Here is a 23100-nt window from a genome sequence, read left to right on the forward strand (position 1 = left end):
AAAAATCAGTTTATTTATAGCCAAATCTCTGCTTCCTCCTCTGGTGCCTGACACCATTTCACTCACCTCTCAGTGATTACCCGGCAGTTGTCCACATACCCACTGAGGGGACTGGCCTCTCTGGGCCTCACTGAAGAGCTTCATGGATCTGGCACTGTGCCAGACAATAGACACCAAAGGAACCCAGACTCTGTCCAGTACATCTTGAAGAAAAAATATTTTTTAACTAAAAGCACGCAGGAGTGGGTCTGTCCTTTTCATGTCTGAGACAGGATAGACAGCCTGGGTGACAGAAATAAAATACTGAGAAAGGTTCTCACAGTTCAGCTTTTATTAAAATTAAAGGAACATAAATTACAGGAAACTAGAACACGAGTCCTGTTAAAAGAATACATGTGAGGAACTGTTTTCCTCAGCTAGCACTGTAACCGATGGAGCAGGTGACAAGTGTTCTTTCATAAGCTCTGTGGTTCCTACCATCCAAGCAGAGAACACCCGATCAAGGACCTGACTCATGCAGTGTGGTGTACAGGGCGTCAGGGATCAAGTCTGCCTGCCAATGGACAGCCACATGGACACAGCACCCACACAGACATACAGATTCAGTGCCTTGAATTTGCTTTCAAAGAAAGTATTTTACACATTATGTACGAATTAAACAAGAAGTCCAACAAAGGTTCTTATTGCCACTGAAAAGGGGATAAAATAACTTGAAATCTCATAACCAAAGGTGAGAACGTAGCACCGGGGCACTTTGTTGCTCCAAATGCTCCAGTCCCATGAATTACTGCTTGGCCAATGCTGAATCTGTAAGTCATGAGCCCCATGACAAGGGGTGCGCAGGGGCTCTGAGGTTGTGATTATCCACTATGGAAGAGACCTCTGACACTCCCAAATGTCAGAGGTGCCGCGAGCTCTCCTGCTTGGGCAATAGATACACAGCATGGCTGAATATGAGGGGCTTAGGACTCTAAATAGTGCAAAAACTTAAAACAAAAAAAAATACATTCTAACCTCCTCGCCTCTCTCGGCAAACAGAAAAACTCCAGCTAATTGGATTATGAGTTTGCTCAGCTTCCCAACTTGATCCACCAAGGTACGAATGGGGAGCACAGAGGCAAGTCAAATGGCACCTGTCCCCAAAATAATAAAGATTCTTTACATGAGACTAATTGCCAGATAAATACACAAAATAGAGCCTGGAGTGTAGACATAGCTCAAGAGACGAGTAAGTTGTAAGTATAGTATGAACATCTGCAAAGCACACGCTGATCACATTCTTAGCAGGGTCCATGACCACTCTTTTCAAGTTCCTTGACAAGATGCTTTCTCAAGAGACATACATCATCCAGCAGCAAAGGGCTTTGGCCTGAAGCTCTGAAGAACAAGGATATAGGAAAGAATGAAGACTAGTCAGCTGGACCTAGAACCTCCTTGGAGTATATGCTGAAGGGCAGGCCTTTCCCTGGGCTTCTCCATGCCAGACTCCAGGCCAGACTGTGAGAGATGCCAGGAGATGGGCCAACCAGACTCACCCTGCCTCACTCCTGCCGAAAGCCTGTCTCCAGAAAAAGCAGACAGGCATCATAGATGGGTAAGTGCTGCATTAGGCTTACTGTTAAACCCTGAACAACTAAAAAAACACCAGTGATTTATGTGTTTTTTAGCAATCTCCCTTGCATGTGTTGTAAGAAAGAAGCCTCCAAGTCAGCCTGAAGCTACTGAAAAATCAGTTTGGGTAAGGTGAGAAACAAAGGGAAGATACCTACAGGCATGGATGATGTTCGAGTGAATGGCACAATAGAACATAACATTTCATTATCATGGACAATAAGAAGCAATTCAAATATTGTGAAAAATTATTTTATAAAAATATCTACATTAAAATTTTAGCCTGAAAGCTATAGCTTCAGTTTTATAAAAAGGCAATCTTTGAAAGCATCTGGCTCAGGAAGATACAAACATTACACAACAGATATCAAAGTAAGACAGCTCAGAAAGCATCTTAGGGGATATTGCAACTGGTTTGTCACAAAAAGAATTAAGTATTCTTATTGCATAGCAGAAAATGAGGTCACTTTCATTTGCATAATACTGCAACTTTTTAGATGGAGAGATGCCATTGGGTACTTAAGAGAAATAACTTTGGAATTCAGTCTGACTTCTCTGTTGTCCAAATCAGTATCCAAGTAGAGTCTAGGCTGCTTCTAACCTTGGGCTGCAATTCCATTTCATCACTGTGATCAGACTTCAGATACACCACTGGCAAAGCTGCATTCACAAGCAGTTGTGGCTGTCAGAATAGGGGTATGGGGGGCTCACCTACCACATGACCAGCACAGACTTGAAAATAAGTCCGTTGTGCCCACTGTAGGGAGAAAATCATATGGTGGTAAAGGGAGAGCTAGTTTTGGATGGCATCTGCGGGCAGATACAGCACATTGGCTTTTTGGTGATGACGTACCAGTGTTCTAGTCCCCATGAGAAAGGACGCATGGAGGTGAGATGAACACAGCCTCAGAACACTGCCAACAGGGGCAGCACTTCCTGGGCAGGGAGACGTAAGAAGGGGCCAACAGCAAAAATCCAAAAGCAGAAAACACGCTGGCTAGCTCTCATGAAGGGGACCCTCTCTGGGAAGATGACCATGAACAGGAGCCTCCCCTACACAAGCATGATAAGCATGGAAGTTCAGCTTCTAAGTGTTGGGGGGTACTTCACGTTTCATTTGAAATCAGGAGCTGTGTGACGGCACGCATCAGACCCCAACCCCCAACCTTATCACCAATACACATGCACACACACACACACTCACACACGCACCCTGAAACAAAGTCCCAAACCTTCCTCAGAGAGGGAGGAGAACAACATTTGGAACAGAAAGCACATTCCTTCAGCTTCTGATCCAGAGTCAGGCAGGGCTCTGAAACCACAGCCACCTCCATGCCAGTTAAGGGCGGAAAGCCCAGCTAACAGCATGTCTTGATCTCTTTGGATCTTCGGAACTGTTCTTCCAGGTCCATCAAAGCTGGATATTTCAGCCCCTTCCCAAGGCTGCTAAAGACCCTGGGTGCCTTGGTGTTCTCCAAACATCTCACTGATATAATATCTGCTCAACATCGGAAGATGTTTCCCCCTCAAGAGAGTTGAGTGGTTCGTGCACAATAAATATACAGTAAATACACAGAGTGGCCAACTCGCTGGGGAGAGTCCTGGGTTTCTAACTTGGGGTGAAGTGGGAAGAATGCCAGCCTCCTGCAAAATCTGCTTGGAAGGGGTCTAGTTGTATCAGAAGTCCAATGTCAGGGTTCATAAAGCTCCTTGGCTCCCTAAGGGTGGACCCTGACAACAGGGAGGGTAAATCCCAGTCCCCAAGTTGTGAGGCTGCTCCAGACATAAGATCTCCCCTCCTTATGCTGGAAATTCGAATATAAGCAACTTGCTAGTTCAGGAACAGTACAGCTTTAATTTTCTTCTTCTTTTTTTTTAAATGCAAGTGAGTCTGTGCACCCTCAAATACCCCTCTCCAGATGCCTGAAGTTCTGTCATTAATCATTTTACCTGTGAATTAGCAAACCTTTCATCAAGCTCCTCTCTCAAAATGCAAGTATTCCTGAGAGACATCACACATCCAGGGCCTAGCACCATGTCTCCCCTCACGGAAGCAAGGAGTGGGATTTCTGAGGGCTGGAGAGACGGTATAGGCCTGGAATGGGGGAGAGGACAAGGGTGTCAGACAGACTAGGACCTTCATCACAGACTGCTGATGGCCAGGGCCAGCCGGTACACCCCTTTAAAGTCATCCGTGTCCATTTGAATCACACGAGTCCATCCAGTGCAAGGAAAAACCTATCTTTAGGTTTGGAGGTAGGGTGACCTTTTACTTCACCACCAAACCAGAACACTTATGAGAGTAAAATGGGATGCTCTGAATAATTAAACCTGGATAATAAGTATAAACAGAGGCGTCCTATCCCAGGAAAACCCAGAAGCAGGGTCTTCTCTGAGACTGCTATGGGCAAGGACCAAAGCCCTCCCACTTGGTTTTGTTGCTTTTATTTCCCATGTATTTTTTTCTCCAGTGTGTTTTTCAGTGCTTCACTGAAGAGCTAGTTTTCTCAGCTGAAGAGACACAAAATCTCCCAAACTTGGAATCCATTACATCAAAGACCAGGGGCCCGGAGACCAGGCAGTTCTGATGAGAACTTCTGGGAGAAGAGGTGAAGGAAGAGCACCCAGCCAAGGGGCTGGAGAACCCACGGTCCTAGTTCTAGTGCACAGAGGACACGGGGCAGCTTCAGGACAGCCCCACTCTTCTGCAGACAGTGCCAGTGGTCTAGGCCAGCACATGGGCCTGGTCATTTCTGGACATTCCTGGTGTGTCCAACTGCACTTCCAGTAGACAGCAGCTTTCGTAGTCCCAAGGTCCCCATGGGCCAATCCAGAAGAGAGGCTTCTGTGACTTGTTTTTTAGCATAGCAGAAGGATCAGTAGTACAGAAATGGAGTAGACCGTCATCATCCCCCAACTTAGTGAAGCAAAACGTTCTGCACACGCACATACACACACACACCCCTACACACACACACACACACACACACACACAAGTTCCAGCTTCTCTAATACCCCTATAGAAACACACACACACACACACACAATGCTCAAAGGTGCAGCCAGAACTATCAGGAACCCACTGCTCAAGGCAGGAGACAAAACACCTCATGGAAGCCAGGGGTCAACCACTGTCTTCCCACCCAGACAATACTGCCAAGTTGGAGGAGGGCAGTTCCCACCCCACTGCAGACTCCGGCAGCGAGTGGCATCCAACCAGCGTGGTCCTGCTGTGCTGAGTCACAGGCAGCACCCCTCCCTTCCTCCACCTCCTGGCAGTGGGAGTTGGGGTCACAAGGGCTTGTGAATCACAGCAACACCTAAGATGAAAGGGGGAGAAAGTTACCATATTATTAATAGTTTCTGCAAACTTATTCAGAGTCTCAAGGAGTTCATGAACAACATCCCAAGCCACAGTCAAGGGAAATGGGCATGACCAAACACTGAAGGGCCTGTGGACTCAGGTTGTCAGCAGCTGCTGCTTCCTGCTGTAACAGCTAAGTCCCCACAAGATGCTTAAACATAAAGCACAGTCCCTCAACACCACAGATGAGAGGTCTCACCTCGCATCATCACACCAACTCATCTCATACTGTAATGACTCCTCTTTCCAGCACTCAGCACCCTCACTGGAAACCTCACAGCTCTAAGTTTGTATCACTTTAAGAGAAGTGATGAGTGATTCATGCCCCCTTTTAGCAGACATGGAAATGAACTGGAAAGAACAATGGACTGACTTCATGGCAGCAAGAACAAGTAAATTCCCATCCTAGCTCTGCCACCGCTCAAGCTGCATTGTGGCTTCAGATAAGTCCATGTACCTCTTTAGGCTCCGTTCCCATATATTTAAGGTCATCTAACTGAATGTGAAAGTCGCTCAGTTGTGTCTGACTCTTTGCAACCCCATGGAATTCTCCAGGCCAGAATACTGGAGTGGGTAGCCTTTCCCTTCTCCAGGGGATTTTCCCAAGCCAGGGGTCGAACCCAGGTCTCCCACATTGCAGACGGATTCTTTACCAGCTGAGCCACAAGGGAAGCCCAAGAATATTGGAGTGGGTAGCCTAATCCTTCTCCAGTGGATCTTCCCAACCCAGGAATTGAACTGGGGTCTCCTGCGTTACAGGCAGATTCTTTACCAACTGAGCTATCAACAGAAGCCCATCTAACTGAAAGATCCCTCCAATGCTAAATTCTACACGTGGATAAACATTCCAAACATGTCTGTATGTGTTACTGTTTTAGCCAAGTTGAACCACACTCAACAGCTAACTTATGAGCCTAAAATCTTACGTGTAATGGGCTGCAGCTGTGCAGCAGACATTTGCAGGCTGACTCACCCAACACCCCTTCTACTTGCTGTCCTCTGCTACTGAGAGTAGCAAGTTTCGAGCTCAGGTTCCCAGACTTCCTTGCAGCTGGAGGTGCTGCAATCCTGGCCTATGCAATTGTAAATACAAGTCTGCCAGTACTGCAGCTTTGGCTTTCTCCCTTGACCTGCCGGAAGAAGCTCACGTAAGGTGCAAGGGGCAGCAGGAGCTATTCATAAAGCTGGCAGAACAGAAAAGACAGGAGGAACCTGATTCTTCAATAACAGTCTGAACCTCCAGGCTAGCCAGGGACTCCTTTCTGCCTGGGACAAATACATACATACGAATAAGATATTTCCTTATTTAAGCAAGTACCTGACAGGTTTTCTGGTACCTGCAGCTGAACCAAATTCTAACTTACAGATAAGGTATAACTAGGGGCCCTACTTTAACATATTCCCATGACTAGACTATCAAATCTGGTTGAAAATAAGATTGAGAGAACATCGCTAAAAGAAAGCCCAGGACACCCAAATGGTGAGATTCTGTTGAGACACGCATTTCATGTCAATATCTGGATAAAGGTTCAGACAGAAAAGATCAGAGGTGGCAGAATCCACGTCCTCAGACCCAGATGTGCTGTCTGCCTTTCAGAACATCCTGCCTGCACCTGAGGCTCCTCCTTCTCAAGGTAGCATTTCTTTAAAAAGCACGGTCCTGTACTGCTTTTTATATAAGCTTTCTGATTATAAAATAAAATATTCCCATTATGGAAATTTTAGATAACACATAAGAACACCAAGAAAAAAAAAAAAATTAATCCCTACATAAAAAGAGAATCACCATTCTCTTTTTTGGAATATATCCTGACTTCTAATGATAGTCATAATCAGCCACTGAGTGGTTTCTACCTGCTAGACAGGCATTGTGCTAGGCGCTTTCCACATATTCTCACATTTCATTCTCACAACAGCCCCAAGAGGCTTGATATGATTTTATTTTCATTTCACAAATGAGAAAACGGGGGTTCAATCAGACTGACTGACTTGCCCAGAGGCCCAGGGCTAGTGGCAGAGCTGGGACTTGAGTTCAGATGTGACTCCAATATCCATTTCTGTAAGCAGGAGCTAGTCCAAGCCTCGTGACTCAGGACTGCTCGACCAAGCTCACATGGTACATATACTTTGCATCATCCTTTTTTTTAACCTAATAGCCTGTCACAAACATATTCTCATATTAAAAACACGTCTGCTGTATAAATATTCCACAGCTTATTTAGCTATGTCCCTCACGTCTGACAATAAGTATTTCTCAGCTTTTTGCTATGATAAATAATGCTCCAATAAATAACTTTGTCCATAAATCTTTGCACGTCAGGCCATTTCCGTCGATTCTAAGATAACAGATTCACTCAGTCAATGGGTTTGAACATAAACTGCACATCTGCTCGTCTCCCTGCCACCTACTTCTGGAGTAAGCAAACAGTAAAGAAATGGACATGAAATACTCAGCAGATACCCAAAACTCTAACCACTCACACCTGCACTTTCCCCTCTCATTAAGACTCACATGGAGCCAAGGGGGCATCGTTCACTGGCCTCCCTGCCTCATATAGGAAAATGCCCTGCACTTTTCACTTCAGCTTTGGAGAGAAAATGAGAGTGCTGGTTTTAATAAGTAACAGTGAGAACAGAATCACTCTAGGACCAAAATGCCCTGAAATCTTTTCTATTTAGTTGATAAAAATCCTCAATGAGGGAAAAAAAAAAAAGGTAAAATAAATTCATTAATTGAAGCTGTGGGCAGACAGAACGCAATACAAAGCCCTTTGAGCCTGCATGGCATAGTCTTCCTTTGCACTAAGAGCCAAACAAAATGAAATAATGACCTTTCTAATGTAAAATAGAATAAGAATACCATTGGAGTCATAGTGAATGATAATGGTCATAAAATACTTAGGACAATTACTGGCATATTGTATGTGCTCAATAAATAAATGCTAGCTCTAACTCTTCCAGTTTCTGGAGAACCAGATACAAGGAGCTGAGCTACATAGATATATTTGCTTGTCTCCCTGGAGACCCTTGACCTCAGCCCCACCAACTCCGATCCTGTGCCCTACACCTCACCAAAACTGTCACACACACCCACTACCATAGGCATTTTTCTTGCAGCCCAGTGGTTAAGACTCTGTGCTTCCTGTGCAAGGGGCATGTGTTCAATCCTTGGTCAGGGAACTGATTTCACACGCCAAAAAAAAAAAGGCTTCTACAGCAGCTTCTTTCCTCCCCCCTCCCTCCAGCCTCTTGCTTCATCCCCCAACCCTGAGTTATGGTAGCACAAAAGGCATGGGCTTAGGACTGGGTTTGAATTCTGACTCTGACACTTTTTTTAGTCACTTGATCCTGGACAGATTATTTAAACATTCCAAACTTCAGTTTCATCATCTATAAAATGGAAGGATACAGTCTCATTCAACCAGAGGGTTGTTGAAAAGAATATCTTGTAGGTAAAGATTTATAAACAAAGTTATTTACTAGAGCATTACTTATCATAGCAAAAGAAGACTCTGAGAACTACTTAATGTCTGACATGAGGGGAAGTAGCTAAGCTGTGAAACAGTTACCATATCTAACACACCGCTTTGTGGTGCAGGGAGTGGGTACCCAGCAAAAAACAGCTATCTGTGTAGCTGTGACCCAGCCTTTAAGTTTAGGTAGGCTTTGTCTCCTCCAGGAAGTATTCCCTAACTCTGCCACTTCTCGCATGTCATGTCCTAAAGCCTGTGTAGCACATTTCTTTTAGCACTTACATGTACATTATCTTGTATTTCCTGGTTTTGGAGGCTGGTCAGGAAGGGCAATGAAATTCTAAAACCTCTTATGACAACTCAGATCAGTTGGAAGGGATTCCCTGGAACACTGTTAAGAGTTCGGAGGCTACCTTCAATTTCACTGGGGAAATGAGTGTTAATTACAGGTATCTGCCGTGGGCACAGCATGAAGGAGTGGTGACATGTGACAATCATCTGCCATCCCTGGAGGAGGCACTTGGTCCCAAGTTAAGCAAACTGACCTGACCTGGGCCCCACCTGCCCCACCCCATCCCAGGCCCTAGTGTGGGGGTGCGGGTAGGGTGGAGCACACTGACCTGCATAGCTCCGCCCTGTGCTCATGTTGGTTGGCAGCAGTGTCCACTTGTCAGTGACAGGATTGTAGTACTCCACCGAAGCCAAGTTACAGGATCCATCATCCCCGCCAACCACATACAGGAGCCCATTCACTGCACAGACCCCTGGGAATCAAATAGAGGCCAGAGGAGGCATGAGAGCAGGAGCACAGAGAATGGGCGAGAGACAAGTCTAGATTGCCCTGGGGGCGCTCTTCCTTCCCTTTGTGGTAGCACAATAGATATTTGGCTCCTCAGGTTTAACTCTGCTCAACGAATGAATACCCAACAGTCACTGGGCTCTGAGGAGCCCCCTTCCTAACAAGGTCATATCTCTGACCAGGCAGCTTTCACAATGATGCAGGCCCACAGATGTTCCTTGCTCTGGCACAGAGCACCATAGGTACAGGCCCCGTTCTACTGCACAGGCACACAGGCCTCCCACACTCAGTCTGAGCTAAGAAAGAAGACATCTCAGGGGATCTCACCCACACTACTTCTACTCTGCTTGGTTCCCTGATAAGCCGTGTTTCATCAACACTGCGGGGCACTAACGGTTGTGCTTGTAATTGCTTCATACAACTGGTGTCTAAATCCACATACAGTTTTCAGGGAAAAGGCTTTCCACCCACCCTGATCTCAGAGGCAGCTGGTTTGGGGGCAAGGTCTCATGTAACAGGGACTCAAGAATAGGAAATATAAGTACTGCTCATTAAGATTTTAAAAGGCCACAGTCAAATATTCTGTGTTTTTTTTTCAAAATAAGATTCAGGGATTATGTGCTCAGATGCTCAATCGGGTCCAACTCTTTACGACCCCATGGGCTTTAGCCCAGCAGGCTCCTCTGTCCATGGGGATTCTCCAGGCAAGAATACTGGAGTGGGTTGCCATGACCGCCTTCAGGGAATCTTCCCAACCCAGGGATTGAACCCATGTCTCCTGCACTGCCAGCTGGATTCTTGACCACTTTTGCCACCCGGGAAGCCCTAATTCAGGGATTGTGCTGTGTGCTTAGTTGCTCAGTCATGTCTGACTCTTTGCGATCCCATGGACTATAGCCCACAAGGCTCCTCTGACCATGGGGATTCTCCAGGCAAGAATCCTGGAGTGGGTTACCATGCGCTCCTCCAGGGTATCCTCCCAACCCAGGGACTGAACCCAGGTTTCCTGCATTGCAGGTGGATTCTTTACCATCTGAGCCACCAGGGAAGCTCAAGAATACCGGGGTGGGTAGCCTATCCCTTCTACAGGGGATCTTCCGGATCCAGGAATTGAACTGGGGTCTCCTGCATTGTAGATGGATTCTTTACCACCTGATCTACCAGGGAAGCCCAATTCAGGGGTGAGTGATACTCAGAAAGTAGTTATAACCAGTATTGGTGAACATACTCTCAAATACTGGTGAGCATAAAAGGCACCACTTTCCTAGGTGATGTCAAAAACACACATACTCCCTCTGAATCCAAGATTTCACTTCTGACCTTTTATTCTAAGAAATAATTTTAAATGTGTGCATTAATTAGCTATAAAGGCTATTTATAATAGCCAAAGCATTACTTACAGAAAAGATGGAAATGACCTAAATGTCCAATAGCAGCCTGGCTCTTTAAATTATGTTACAGCCATTTACAATAATATTATGTAAATAGGCTTAGTGTTATAATAAGATATTCATAAAAGATTGTAAAGTGGATCTAAAAAGGCAGGTTTTAATAAAGCAGTATTACAGCAAGATTCTATTTTTGTTATAAAAAATAGAAATATCTATATGCGAATGTGTGCTTACACATGCATTTACATCTAAACCTAATCCTTGCATTAGCTGCCTTGAAGGTTCTGTAATTCCTCATTCATGTGGCTCAAGGCCAAATGCCAGGTTATATCACAGCAGGCTTAGACAATGAGCAAATTAATAAACTCCCCTCTATTTACACTTTCAACAAGTCAGCTGCAAATGGGTTTAGCGAACAGGTAATTTGAGTATAAAGGAAATAAGTATGCCTGAAAGTCACCTGCTTGTATTTCCAGCCAGGGAAGTTGGGCTAAGCTAACACTTGGATAGAGTGAGAAGGCATAAAGCAAGATATACCAACATAAGACATGACCCATAGGGCAAAGGTCTAAAAGGAAATGGTTTAATAGAGGTATCAATCTCCAGGAACAAAACTCTAAACACTCTAAGGAAAATCATTCCTACAGGAAGGAAAAGGGGAGGGGAAGGGAAGGGAAGGAGAGACAGGAAATACAAACAAGAGAATAAGGAAAGTGGTCCTTTTGGAGAATGGATCACAAATCCTTTCATGGATGCCACTGAAAGGAAGGAAATCAGTTTCTGGGGGGAAGTGAGAGGTTCTCAGACATCGGCAAAGAAAAGATAGAACTAAGTGTCATTGTGTGGCCCTGTCCACACAGCTCCAGGCTTAGCTGCCCAACAAAGCCATTGGGCCTGGGCACACTGCTCCTCTGGGTCTGAGTCCATCCATGTGCAGTGAAATTCCTCATGCTTCACTGGGAGGGAAGGAACCTTCTGCCTCTAAGAGGGGGCCCTCTGGCTAGCTTTGGGGGTTCCATGCTCTCCCTGCCCAGCAAATGGATACTCCCTGCTCAGGATACAAGCTCAGCCCCAGGCCACAGGAGCTCTCCGTTCTGCCTCTTTTACGGCCAGTGTTTGCAAGGAGAAAACACCCACAACCTCCCCATAAGGAAAACAGGAAGGAGCCATCATATTACCTGCATTGCGTCGGCACATGTTCATGTCTGCCACCTGCTTCCAGGTATTTGTTCCAGGATCGTAAACCTCGACACTCTTCCTCACCAAGGGCCCATCGTGCCCACCTGTGGCGTACAGCTGCCCACTGAGGACCCCAACCCCTGAAAGGCAGAGCACAGAGTCCCAGCCTCAGGTTGGCTGCCACGACCAGAAACCAGGAGGCCTGGCACCCATCCTGGACAGTCATCACCAGCAGGGTGACAGGGGGAGTGCTATTTTGTCTCTCTAGAACTCAGGGTCCTCGTCTGTAAAACAAGTATAATGACACCCTGCCTGCCTCATAAAATCGCCAACCAGAAAACCTCCAAATAGAAGGCAAATATGACCTCATTTCTATTTAGAGACACGTAAAAATATACATAATACACGTGTGTGTGTGTGTGTGTGTGTGTGTGTGTGTGTGTAGTAAAGAGACTTCAAATGGAAACGACACAGCAGGTGTGCTGAGATCATGACTGCTGAGACTTCCCTGCTTATCTGGAATCAGAAGCCATCCTTTCTGCCCCTGGGCTCTTCTCCTAAGTGGCAGAGGGGCCCTGAACCACTCTCGGTAGTGATAAGCCTCAGCTGAGGGCCAGGACTGCATCGTTTATAGGTTTCAGCATAACCTTTTGACATTCTCTAATACAAGCCAAGAGGATGTCATCCTTTAATACAAGAGGATGAGATGGTTGGATGGCATCACCAATGCAATGGACATGAACTTGGGCAAACTCCAGGAGAGGATGAGGAAGAGAGGCCTGGCGTGCTGCAGTCCATGGGGTCACAAAGAGTCGGACAAGACTGAACAACAACAATACAATCAAGGAAATAAAATCCAGAAAGCAGATGGGTGGCACAGTGCCCTAGAAAAGGCAGCTGACATGGTGGCCAGGATACCTGGGTTCTGGACCTGTGTCTCTAACCTGCCCACCAGGTGGTGCTGCCCTTTCAAGGCCTTGGTTCTCGCATGTGTACAGTGAGGGAGCCGGACTAGATGGGTAGTTTCAGTGGACCACCGACTACTCTACTCCATGGACAGGCTGCAGATCAATTAGCTGGGGAATTTTTGAAAACATAGATTTCCACAGCCTCACTCCAAGAGACATTGGCCAGGAATCAGAAAAAGTGCCTCGGGTGATTGCAACGTGCAGACAGGTTTCAGACCCAAGGTCTCAATTTCCAGAATATAAACTTCACGTGGACGAGAACCACGCTTGCCTTATCATGTCGGTTGCCCTGTGCCTGATGGCACATAGTAGGTTCTCAACAAATACTGCTTGAATGACAAGACGTATAAAATCCCACCAGTAATTATGCGAGGGTGCAAATGGTTCCTCGCAGTTGCCCTAAACTAACAGCAGATGGTGGTGTTGCATCAACAGTGGCTATCTGATGAACTCCTGTTAATAAATACAATTCACTGTGTTCCCAAGCTGCCTCACCTTCCCCTTCTCCATGCTCAGAGGAACAAGCACACGCTGGAACCTAGAGATGGCCTCTTTTCTGCACAGACATCTGCTGGCACTGCCCACCCCTGCTGAGGAGGCACTCAGGGACACCAAGCCCTTCTGCGGCCTCCTCTGCTAAAGTTCACGCAGAGGTGAACAGTGTGAGCCACCGGGGCCCATGTGCCAGGGTCTCTGGGTCTTTAGAGAACACCTACTAGGACAAGTACGTGGGTGCCCAGCTCCAGAGGGGAGGCGTCCCCGGATCTTAGGGAGGTGAAGCTCTAAAGAAACGCTGCCCCGGGATCCTGAGGCCAGGGCACTGAGGAAAGAATCCATCTCGGGGAAGGAGACGCCCCCTGAATTGAGGTCACTGTGCCTCCCTCGTCACCATCCAGGGCCTCTGGCCCAGGTGAGAGGCACGAATAACCTGAGGGACATCCACTCAGCAGTGACCCCTGGGCAGCCCAACACAGAGCAGTAAGGCCTCCAGAGGCAGCTCTATCCACAGAAGGAGGCTGAACTTTCTGAGGTGGCTCTGTGCTTGGCTTTGCTCAGGGCCGCCCCTCCACACCTTCTGCTCCAGGTGTTCCTGGGAACAGCCACACACCTCAGGGTGCTGCTCTGCTCCTGAGGAGCTGCCCCTGCTCCCTGGGCTGTGACCACTAGCTCTCACACCTCAGTCACACATAGGATTTCCAGTAAGAAAAAGAAGACTCTAGCAATACTATCAACTGAAATTGCTAAAAGAGCCCTGTGAAGGAAGGAGAACCAGGAGACGTGAATTGAACTGGACCCTCAGGAATACCTACTGCAACCCACTCATTTCACACCTGAAAAAGTGGAGGCCAAGACCACATAGCACACTCGAGTGGACCCAGAACCAAGGTCCAGACCTCCTGCCCTCCAGGCATGTGCTGCGTGTTCAGGAAGGACCAACCTGTCAGGATCGGCAGAGACGAGCTCCCTAAAAATAGCCTTCCAAACACAAATGCTTCTTAAATGGAATCATACAGCTTTTTTTTTTCTAACTAGTGAGTGAGTATACAGTGATTCTTGAAAAACATTAAAACAGCGTAAAAAAATAACACATGTATACCTGTGGTGGATTCATTTTGATGTTTGGCAAAACTAATACAATTATGTAAAGTTTAAAAATAAAATAAAATTAAAAAAAAAAAAAAAGAAAAGTAAAAAAAATAAATAAATAAATAAATAAAATAAAATAAAACAGCCTAATTTTCAAGGAATGCTGAGGATGTGGTCATGTGTTTGGTGGTATAAATGAGATCACAACTCAATCTTCAAAAATACAAAAAAGATAAAGTAATAACATTGTGGGGAAAAGCTTTCAGTTGTGGCTTCCCTTCCCAGAAGTCACATGGCCTACCCGCCAGCGAGGGTGGTCATCCGTCACCACTGCCACAGGAACCGGGGACAGAGAGCCGGTGCCCAGCCCCCAGAGCCTCCGTCTGCCCTCCCAGACCCTCTCCCCTGGGCCCCCACGTGAATGGAGCAGACAAAGCAGGGAAGGAGGGGCTGCTGCTCCACTTCCTGGAAAATCCCAAAGCTCCTGGTCTTCCCCCAGGAGGCCAAAGTGGGCCACACATGGGGATTTATTCTCCTCCCACGTCAGGAAGGGGGCTGATCTGAAGAAAAGTTGGGGAAGAGACACCAGTTTATCTCCAAATACAAACCTGACTTTTGACCCCCTAAGACAAAGACAGGCAAGCTTTAGCTTTTCCAGGGAAGACTGGGACTTCATAAGAACGAGACTCAGATAACCTGAGGTCAGAAAAAGCTAACTTTGAAGGGAGACAGACCTGAGTAGGAATCCTGACTCTGCCAGTGACTAATGAAAATGACGAATGACAAGACCTTGGGCTAACTAACCCCTGGTTGACTCACTTTCTAAACCTGCTGAGTGGAGTTACGTTGTGTGAGCTATATTGTGAACCCCTGCAGGGTTGTGATGAGGATTAAACATAAATGAGGCATGCTGCTAAGTTGCCTCAGTCGTGTCCGACTCTGTGCAACCCCATAGACATCAGCCCACCAGGCTCCCCTGTCCCTGGGATTCTCCAGGCAAGAACAATGGAGTGGGTTGCCATTTCCTTCTCCAATGCATGAAAGTGAAAAGTGAAAGTGAAGTTGCTCAATTGTGTCTGACTCTTAGCGACCCCATGGACTGCAGCCCAACAGGCTCCTCCATCCATGGGATTTTCCAGGCAAGAGTACTGGAGTGGGGTGCCATTGCCTTCTCCGTAAATGAGGCATAGAAAGTGCTTATTAGGACAGCACCTGGCACACAGCAAGTTTCACTTTCAAGAGATGTGGACACCTCCAAACAAATGGAAGAGATGACAATGAAGGGAATGTGATCCCATTGGTTCTCTACAAAGGGATCCCCCTGAGAAAGGTTAACTCACTGCAAAGGTGCGAGTGGGATTATATACACTGAAAGCAGACAGGAGGGAGGGAAAATAAGGTAGAATGTTAAGCTTTTGGCCTCCAGACCCACCAGTGAGAACAAACACGGTCTGCCCCCGGAACCCCAACTCCCAACCCCCATCCCATACCTGCGCCACTGCGGCGAGTGCTCATGTCTGCCACATATGTCCACTCATTGGTCGCTGGGTTGTACTGTTCCACGGTGCTCAGGCACTGGCGAGAGGCCCCATCATAGCCCCCAACAGCATACAGCTTCCCTGCAACAGACAAAGTGGCCAGGGGTCGGGGGTGCTTCAGACCCTGGCATGGAACTGGAGCATAGCTGAAATTCTGCCTGTAACCCACTGGCACACCCTCACCTCCATCAGGGTTCAGAGCTCCTTCCCCAGGAAGACCAACCAACTTACTTCCCAACCAGAGCAAGCATCCTTCATGATTCTGCCTCCTACTTCCTCTTAAGCCCTGGGCTCCTCCTCAAAGCAGTACAGAAGCTTTATCTCAAAAAGCACCTCAACACCCAATGCAAAGCTATGGCCTGGCATCACCAGGGCTCAACATATTCTCACTGGTGAACTATATTAGATCTTCTCCAGAACAAGGCACCGGGGAGATGGAAAGTTTAAGGGCCCCTCGTGCAGCCAGGCTGGCAGACTTTCTGGCTAAAGACTCACAACAGCAGACAGAACAAATATGGAAAGATATTCTCCAACAGGAACCCAAACGTTGTCTTCCCATGCTTTGTACTCTGTCCACAACCCAGGCAGGCAAAATGTGTGAATGGAGTGCTCTGTGTGCACTCTGGGCTGGAGTGGCTGGAATTGATCTGCAGATCCCCTTATAATTTCTGAGCCATGCACAAGAACCTGGAAGTACCATCATCTATTTTTTTTTTTCTTTATCTTGGAATAGGCAAAGGTTTATTTAACCAAAAACAAAAAATGTAATCCTAAAGAAAAATATTGATCTATTGGATTACATTCAAGTTAAACTTAAAAAAAAATTGAAGGATAATTGCTTTACAATGTTGTGTTACTTTCCACTGACCATCACCTATTTTTAAAATAAAGTACCATAAGCTATTATCGAAGAGCATCATTTTGGCCTAAGGATGGTGGTGAGGTTGGGCAAGGGGGCAGGAAACTGGTATTTGAGCTCTCCCAGAGAGATTTGAACATTTGGGTTTAACATGTAGTCTTACAATGCAGTGGGATTCCGTGTGTGTGTGTGTGTGTGTGTGTGTGTGTGTGTGTGTGTGTGTGTTGGGTGTGGGGGGGTCCTACTTCATCTGAGCTCTCAGTTCAATGGGGGACCCTGGAGTTATAATAAGGATCTACACTGTAATAAGTGTATAATAAGGATGTATACTAGCTGCAGGCTAAATAAATACCACCAGATGCAAATCTACTTAAAAGGTTACCTAATCAAAAGATTCTTTTTGGTCAATATGTACTTTCTTAATGGAAAGACACCAAGAGTACAACCAGTATGTGAAAAATCTGCAATTATTTAAAGTCAGAAAGAGATTCTCAGGCTAAGAACCATGTTTTACCATCAAGACTTTACTGCATCAAATGTAAAATTATTTCTTCTATCATTGAGCCTGGTTTTGTCTTCTGCCTCAGAGCCCTCTCAACCGGCCCTTTCACTCTCCAGCCAGAGAGCAAAACCCTGACTCAGATAGGCTCCCCCAGGACCCAGGCTACTCTCGGGGTGTGCTGGCTCAGAGGTAACCACCTGCCTGGCCAGCTATCCCTCACAAGGGAGGAGACAGGCCAGGGGTGTGGAGGAGACAAGACGCTCCTGAAGGCAACCCCAGTCTCTGAAATACATCATCTCTGCTCTGTTGGGAGCTTCTGCCTCATCTCTCAGCCTCACTGTCCCTTTTCCTACAGAGATTCTTCAGGACAGCTGGTAGCTAAAGATCCTGGTTTTCCTGTTTTTGTCCCTAGTTGTCGGTCAGGCTGTGACGCCGTGGTAAGGAGATGAGGAGAGGGAGGCAGCAGCCGAAACAGCTTCAAATTCAGGATGGACAAGATAAATAAACCCCCAGTCTGTCCTCCGTATTGACGGGGTGTGCTACCACACAGCACTTCTGCCATGTAGAACATGCTTACAGAAGCCTCTGTCAAGGGGGTCAGGGGGAGTATTTCTGATGAGCATCATGCAGGCATCTCCTCTAACTCCCATCAACCATCTCAACCCTGTGTCAGCTGAAAAAATACCCACTCAAGGTTTCTCCTTTCAGGGATACACTATTTTTAACCCCTACTCTATTGTTTGATATTCCTGACTAAGGAGCAAGGGGGGAAATGGGAAGGTGGCTAGACAAAGCACTTATGCTTGGCAGACAAATCAATTTCTGTTTCACCAGGAGGATGAGATTGCAAGAAACAATTTATCTTGGTAGGAGGACAAAATCCTTGCACTCACTAAGGTGACTTGTTCTGTGTGTTAGAACAATATACTTTTAAATTAAAATTTAAACTATGTAATACTGGTACAGACCAAGAAATGCAGCAAGAGAAAATTACATTTCTATTAAGGTCTAACTCCCTGCCTGATACTCTCCCTGAAGCACGTGTGTGAGTTGTGTGTATACGTGAGAAAGAGAAAATGCCTGTGTACCTGTGTGAATGCACAGATTCTCAGCTAAATTCCCACTTCAAGACAGGCTAATAAGTCAGTGTTGTCCTGTAAGTATAACAGTTGAGTCCAAATAATATTCTATGCTTTAATATGTTGAAATCATACATATTTCTAAAACTCCTGTCAGTTATTAATAACATTTGCCAATGGTCTGAGTTAGAATTTGGAGACCTAGTTTCAAGGAGCGGCTGTGCTGTTTACCAGTGTGGGACAGGCACACTGATTACTCCTCTGGGACTCAGTTTCCCCTTCTGGAGAATGGAGAAAATCCAAGTCCTGCCCTTCTCCTTTGAGAGAGTTTTAGGAACAAAATGAGAAACTGGATATGAAGGTACTTGGAGTTCCAGTGCACTGTCTAACCAGGCCCCAGACCTCACCCCTCTTCCTACCTCACCACACACATCCTTCCTGACAGCAGGACCCAGCACCAACATTCCCTTCAGTGACTAATCAGAACTGGGGAAAGGCACCCGCCTCACTCAGGGCTCTGCTGACAATGCTCAACATAACATATGAGGACAAAATTGATTAAACAACTGGTTCTCACCCTCCCAAACACATTATACTCCTGGGTTATATCTTGACTCTGGACTCCCCAACTTGTAATATAGATAAGTAGCCAAAACGAGAGCCCAGCATTTTTCCTCTAGGCTCCTCCTAGTACCCGCAGTCCAGCTCACCTACTTTCTAGCCTTGGGCCAGTAGCTACACCTCTCTGAGTCTCAACTCCTCTCATCCGCTAATCAGGGTACTAGTACCCAACTCGGCAGTAAGAGGAGGAACAGAGCCAGGACACGGGAAGAAGGCCGGGGGGCCAGGGCAGGAACAGAAGCCATCCGCTGTCCCTCCTTACCTTCTACGACGCCCACGCCCACACTGCTCCGGCGCGTGTTCATCGGGGCTACGAAGAACCACTCGTTGGTCTTGTAGCTGTAGGCTTCTACCGACGCCAGGCCTGGGAGACAAGTGACTCGTGAGGTTTCTGTGGTGCCAGGCCTCACCCTGCTGGGCTGGGAGTGAGGATGGGGGAAGAGTGCAGACCTGGGGCCGAAAACCCGGGGGAGTATGACTCAGCACTACCTCTGCCTCCCCCATGCATCCCATGGCACCTCCATAAACACACCTGCAGTGTGTCTGCCTGAGGGGACCACTAAGACCTGACCTAGAGAGTGGGCTGTGAGAAGACCGAGGGTCTGAAGTAAATCATAAAACCACAGAATGGACTAAATACCTGAGACTGCCTCACTGAACACCTATTGCAACCCTCTTTCCCCTTGTCTTCCTCAATTTTTAGAGGCTAAAAAGATGAAAACTTGTCTTCCCAGACTTCCTTAGAGCTGGGGGTGACCAAGTCAATCCAATCTAAGCAGGATTTCTGAAGTAGCCTTTGCTTTTCTAATAAGAGGCCCCCTGCTCAGCCCTGCCCTCTTCCCCCCACCCCACTACTTCTTGCTACCTGGAATACACATGTATTGGCAAGAGCTGTAACAGCCACCTTGTGACCATGAGGACAAGTCCAAGAGACTCTGCAAGATCGTGGCCCAAGATCCTTGAACAACTAAACCAAGTCAGCAACTGCCAACCTCTGATTTTGTTTCACAAGTAAAACAAAAGCTCTCATTTGTTTAAGCTGTGGTTTAGTCAGGTTTTCCACTAGCAGTCAAAAGTAATGCCTAAAAGAAACAATGCCCCACTATCCTTTGTTCTCTTTATTCCTAGTCCCCCCTCACTAGAAGCAGCCTCTGGAGGGGCTATATAACTTGGAATTACATGAAAGAGGCAAAGAGAAGGTTGAAAAAGGTTACCAACTAGTGAAGACAGAAATGAAATTTCAGAGGGATATAGCGTATTGTTTTTCATGTCACTGGGGACCAAAAGAGTTAAGTGTTTACAGAGACATCCACCTGGAGATATAAGAAGAGATGAGATAATTTCTCCAAGTCCATGTCCACTAGCATTAATAGTTTCTGATTCTGACTTTGGAACGAGATGGACACCAGGAGCAAGGAGACGCTTCTGCAGTGTCACAGTCTTGCACAGCTTTGGTGGGGTGGCAGAAAGGGCAAGGGACAAAGGCTGTGTGACTCAAGCCAAGCCTCTTCCCACAACTGAACCTCAGCTCTCCCATCTATTCAGCAGAGGGTTCAGATCACAGTCCCGAGACACCCTCCAGTTGAGCTTGCTCTATGTTTTATCTGTGGATTAAATGAGTTCCCAGACACTAGAAAGGACAAAAGGGCCTCTTCTGAGGGTGGGGTACTTCCTGGAACCTAGAAATGAGAGCACATGGATGGTACTGTGTATGTAGGAAGGTGTGACTCTGACACACAAGCTGGGAGCGGAGGAAGGATGGGTATGTTCTTGGGACAGTAGCTACAGAGAGACCAAAGGCTGGCCCAAGAGCTGGCTAAGCAAACCAGGCTTGTGGGTTCAGTTATTCAGTTGTGTCTGACTCTTTGTGACCGCTTGGACTGTAGCCTGCCAGGCTTCTCTGTCCATGGAATTCTGCAGGCAAGAATACCAGAGCAGGTTGCCATTTCCTACACCTGGGGATTTTCCCCAACTCAGGGACCGAACCTGCGTCTCTTATGTCTCCTGCATTGGCAGGAGGATTCTTTACTGCTGTGCCACCTGGGAAGCTTCAAACCAGAGTAACATGGAGTGCATGTCTCAGGCTGGATGGTGAGTGAGTCTGGGACCTACCAGTACTGCCATCAAAGCCCCCCACGGCATAGAGCAGGTCATTGAGCACAGCTGCACCCAGCGTGCTCCGGCGCTCCTGCATGCTGGCGATGGACGTCCACTGGTCCTTCACCCCATCATACACGTCCACTGTCCGCACACGCAGTGAGCCATTGAACCCGCCCACAGCATACACATGGCCAGCCATGAACACCACACCTGAGGCACAGGAAACCAAGGCATCAGGGTCATCTCAAATGGCTGATGACTCACATTTCGATAAGTGACAAAGTGGGAATGAGGCAGGCATGTAAATACTGATAGTTTAACAAGAAGGTGATCTCCAACTTGTGATATTTGGAAGTCGCTATGGGACTCATTGGATTTCTTCTCGGATTTGCATTGCTAATTTTGTTTGTGTCAAGCAAATATTTGCATTAGCCTAAAGTCCCTAAGCACATAAGAACTGATCCCAGAAGGTACAGCTAGAAAGTGTGCAGGTTGGGAAGGGAAGGGAAGGGAGTGTGGAATGCACAATGTTTTCAGAAACAGGGAGCAGAGATCTGCAGTGTGGGAGTGGGGGCTAGGGGGCAGCCAGCACACCGGGAGACCATGTGGCTCACCTGCTCTGCATCTCCTGGAGGGAAGCTCAGCGATCTGGTCCCAGCGATCCTCCTCGAAGTCATAGCACTCCACGCTGCGGATGGCCTTGGGTGCCTGGCCACCAACCACGATCATGACCTCCAGAGAGACAAGTGGACATTAGCTGGCTGCCCCAACATCCAGACTCATGGGTCACCAACCCCTGCTACATACATGCTCACTGCTCAGGGTCCGTGGACGATCTGAAATGCCAGTTTACAGGGCTACATACATGAAGATGCTGCCCCTGATCACCAACAGGTATGAATATTCCAGAAAAATCTAGTGAACATCTTCCCACAGAAACACAACCATTAAGTCTATGCTTCCCAAGTGTCCCTACTCACAGTTGTATTGAGGGCATGTGCAGCCACTCGGGGCATCTTCTACAATCTGCATGTCCTTAAGGACCAGGGGCAAGGAGACTACATTTTATATTGAAACAACATATTCATATATATCTCTCAACAACTGAATATATTTTGGAATAGAGTATAGAATTTGGATGCATGTTTAAGATAAAATTAATTCATAAGTACTTTTGAATGCATAGACTGTAAGGGGTACTTATTGGAGTATGGGAAAAAATTTGTAAAACACTGTTTTGTGGTGGTTACCACAAAAATGTATGTAACTGATGATGTTCTGAAAAATAATGTTACTAGTACTATTTCTACAAGTAAGGTAGTAGCTGCCACTGCCAGTCATCATGTGAAGTATGCTGTCATTCCTCTGTCACCACAACTCAGTGAGGTAGATATTACCATCCACATTGATAGGTCAGGAAAGTAAAGCTCAGAGAATATAGGGAAACTGCCCAAGGTCACACAGCTAAGAGCAGCAGAAGAGAGACTGAAAGCCAAGTGCATCTGACACAGAGGTGAAGGCAGCCCCTCCCCGCTACTCACTGCCCCACTCTAAAGACAGGGTCTATGCCAGGACAGCTCACTACACAATGGTTTTCAAACTCCAGGTCACATTTCTTTGGTGTGTCATGAAATCAATTTTGAAAAGTTTCAATCAGCACACTTTTAATAGAACAGCACAGAAAATACCATAAGGATGTTATCTCATAAAATACTTATTCTGGTTATACATACATGTATGTGTCTCCTGGAAAGCAATTTAGGCATATTTGTTAGTGTAGGATGTAGTATTTAAAAACAAACAAAAAAATGAAAGTCACTGTTTTGGCTGTAGCAACAGAACGTCATCACTCCATTGTGGTATCCCCATTGCTATGACAATTGTCATGAGCTATTAATAAATAAAAATTAAAGCACCAGAGTTAACAAAATTTTACATATTTCAATAAGCTTATACAAAATTCATGGCTGTCCCACAATGACATTACTCTCACTCACTCATTCCAATATGCTTTCTTAAGTGCAGAGAA

The 23100-nt window shown here is 46.5% G+C and overlaps 1 protein-coding gene across 3 annotated transcripts in view; it reads right to left on the reverse strand.

Moving 5' to 3' along the window:
* Positions 1-313: 313 nt before the first annotated feature.
* Positions 314-23100, reverse strand: part of KLHL3 (kelch like family member 3) — a 280088-nt gene continuing 257301 nt past the window's right edge. For all 3 annotated transcript variants that reach the window (XM_061423600.1, XM_061423601.1, XM_061423603.1), the window contains 7 exons: positions 21686-21803; positions 21084-21281; positions 19234-19335; positions 15863-15991; positions 11817-11957; positions 9069-9212; positions 314-4931 (listed from right to left, as the gene is read on the reverse strand). In XM_061423600.1, the coding sequence (XP_061279584.1) occupies positions 4903-4931; positions 9069-9212; positions 11817-11957; positions 15863-15991; positions 19234-19335; positions 21084-21281; positions 21686-21803 (861 nt within the window). In that variant the 3' untranslated portion in view covers positions 314-4902. The remainder of the gene's footprint in view (positions 4932-9068; positions 9213-11816; positions 11958-15862; positions 15992-19233; positions 19336-21083; positions 21282-21685; positions 21804-23100) is intronic.

This window comes from Bos javanicus, chromosome 7 (assembly GCF_032452875.1).
Source record: "Bos javanicus breed banteng chromosome 7, ARS-OSU_banteng_1.0, whole genome shotgun sequence".
Classification (NCBI taxonomy): Eukaryota; Metazoa; Chordata; class Mammalia; order Artiodactyla; family Bovidae; genus Bos; species Bos javanicus.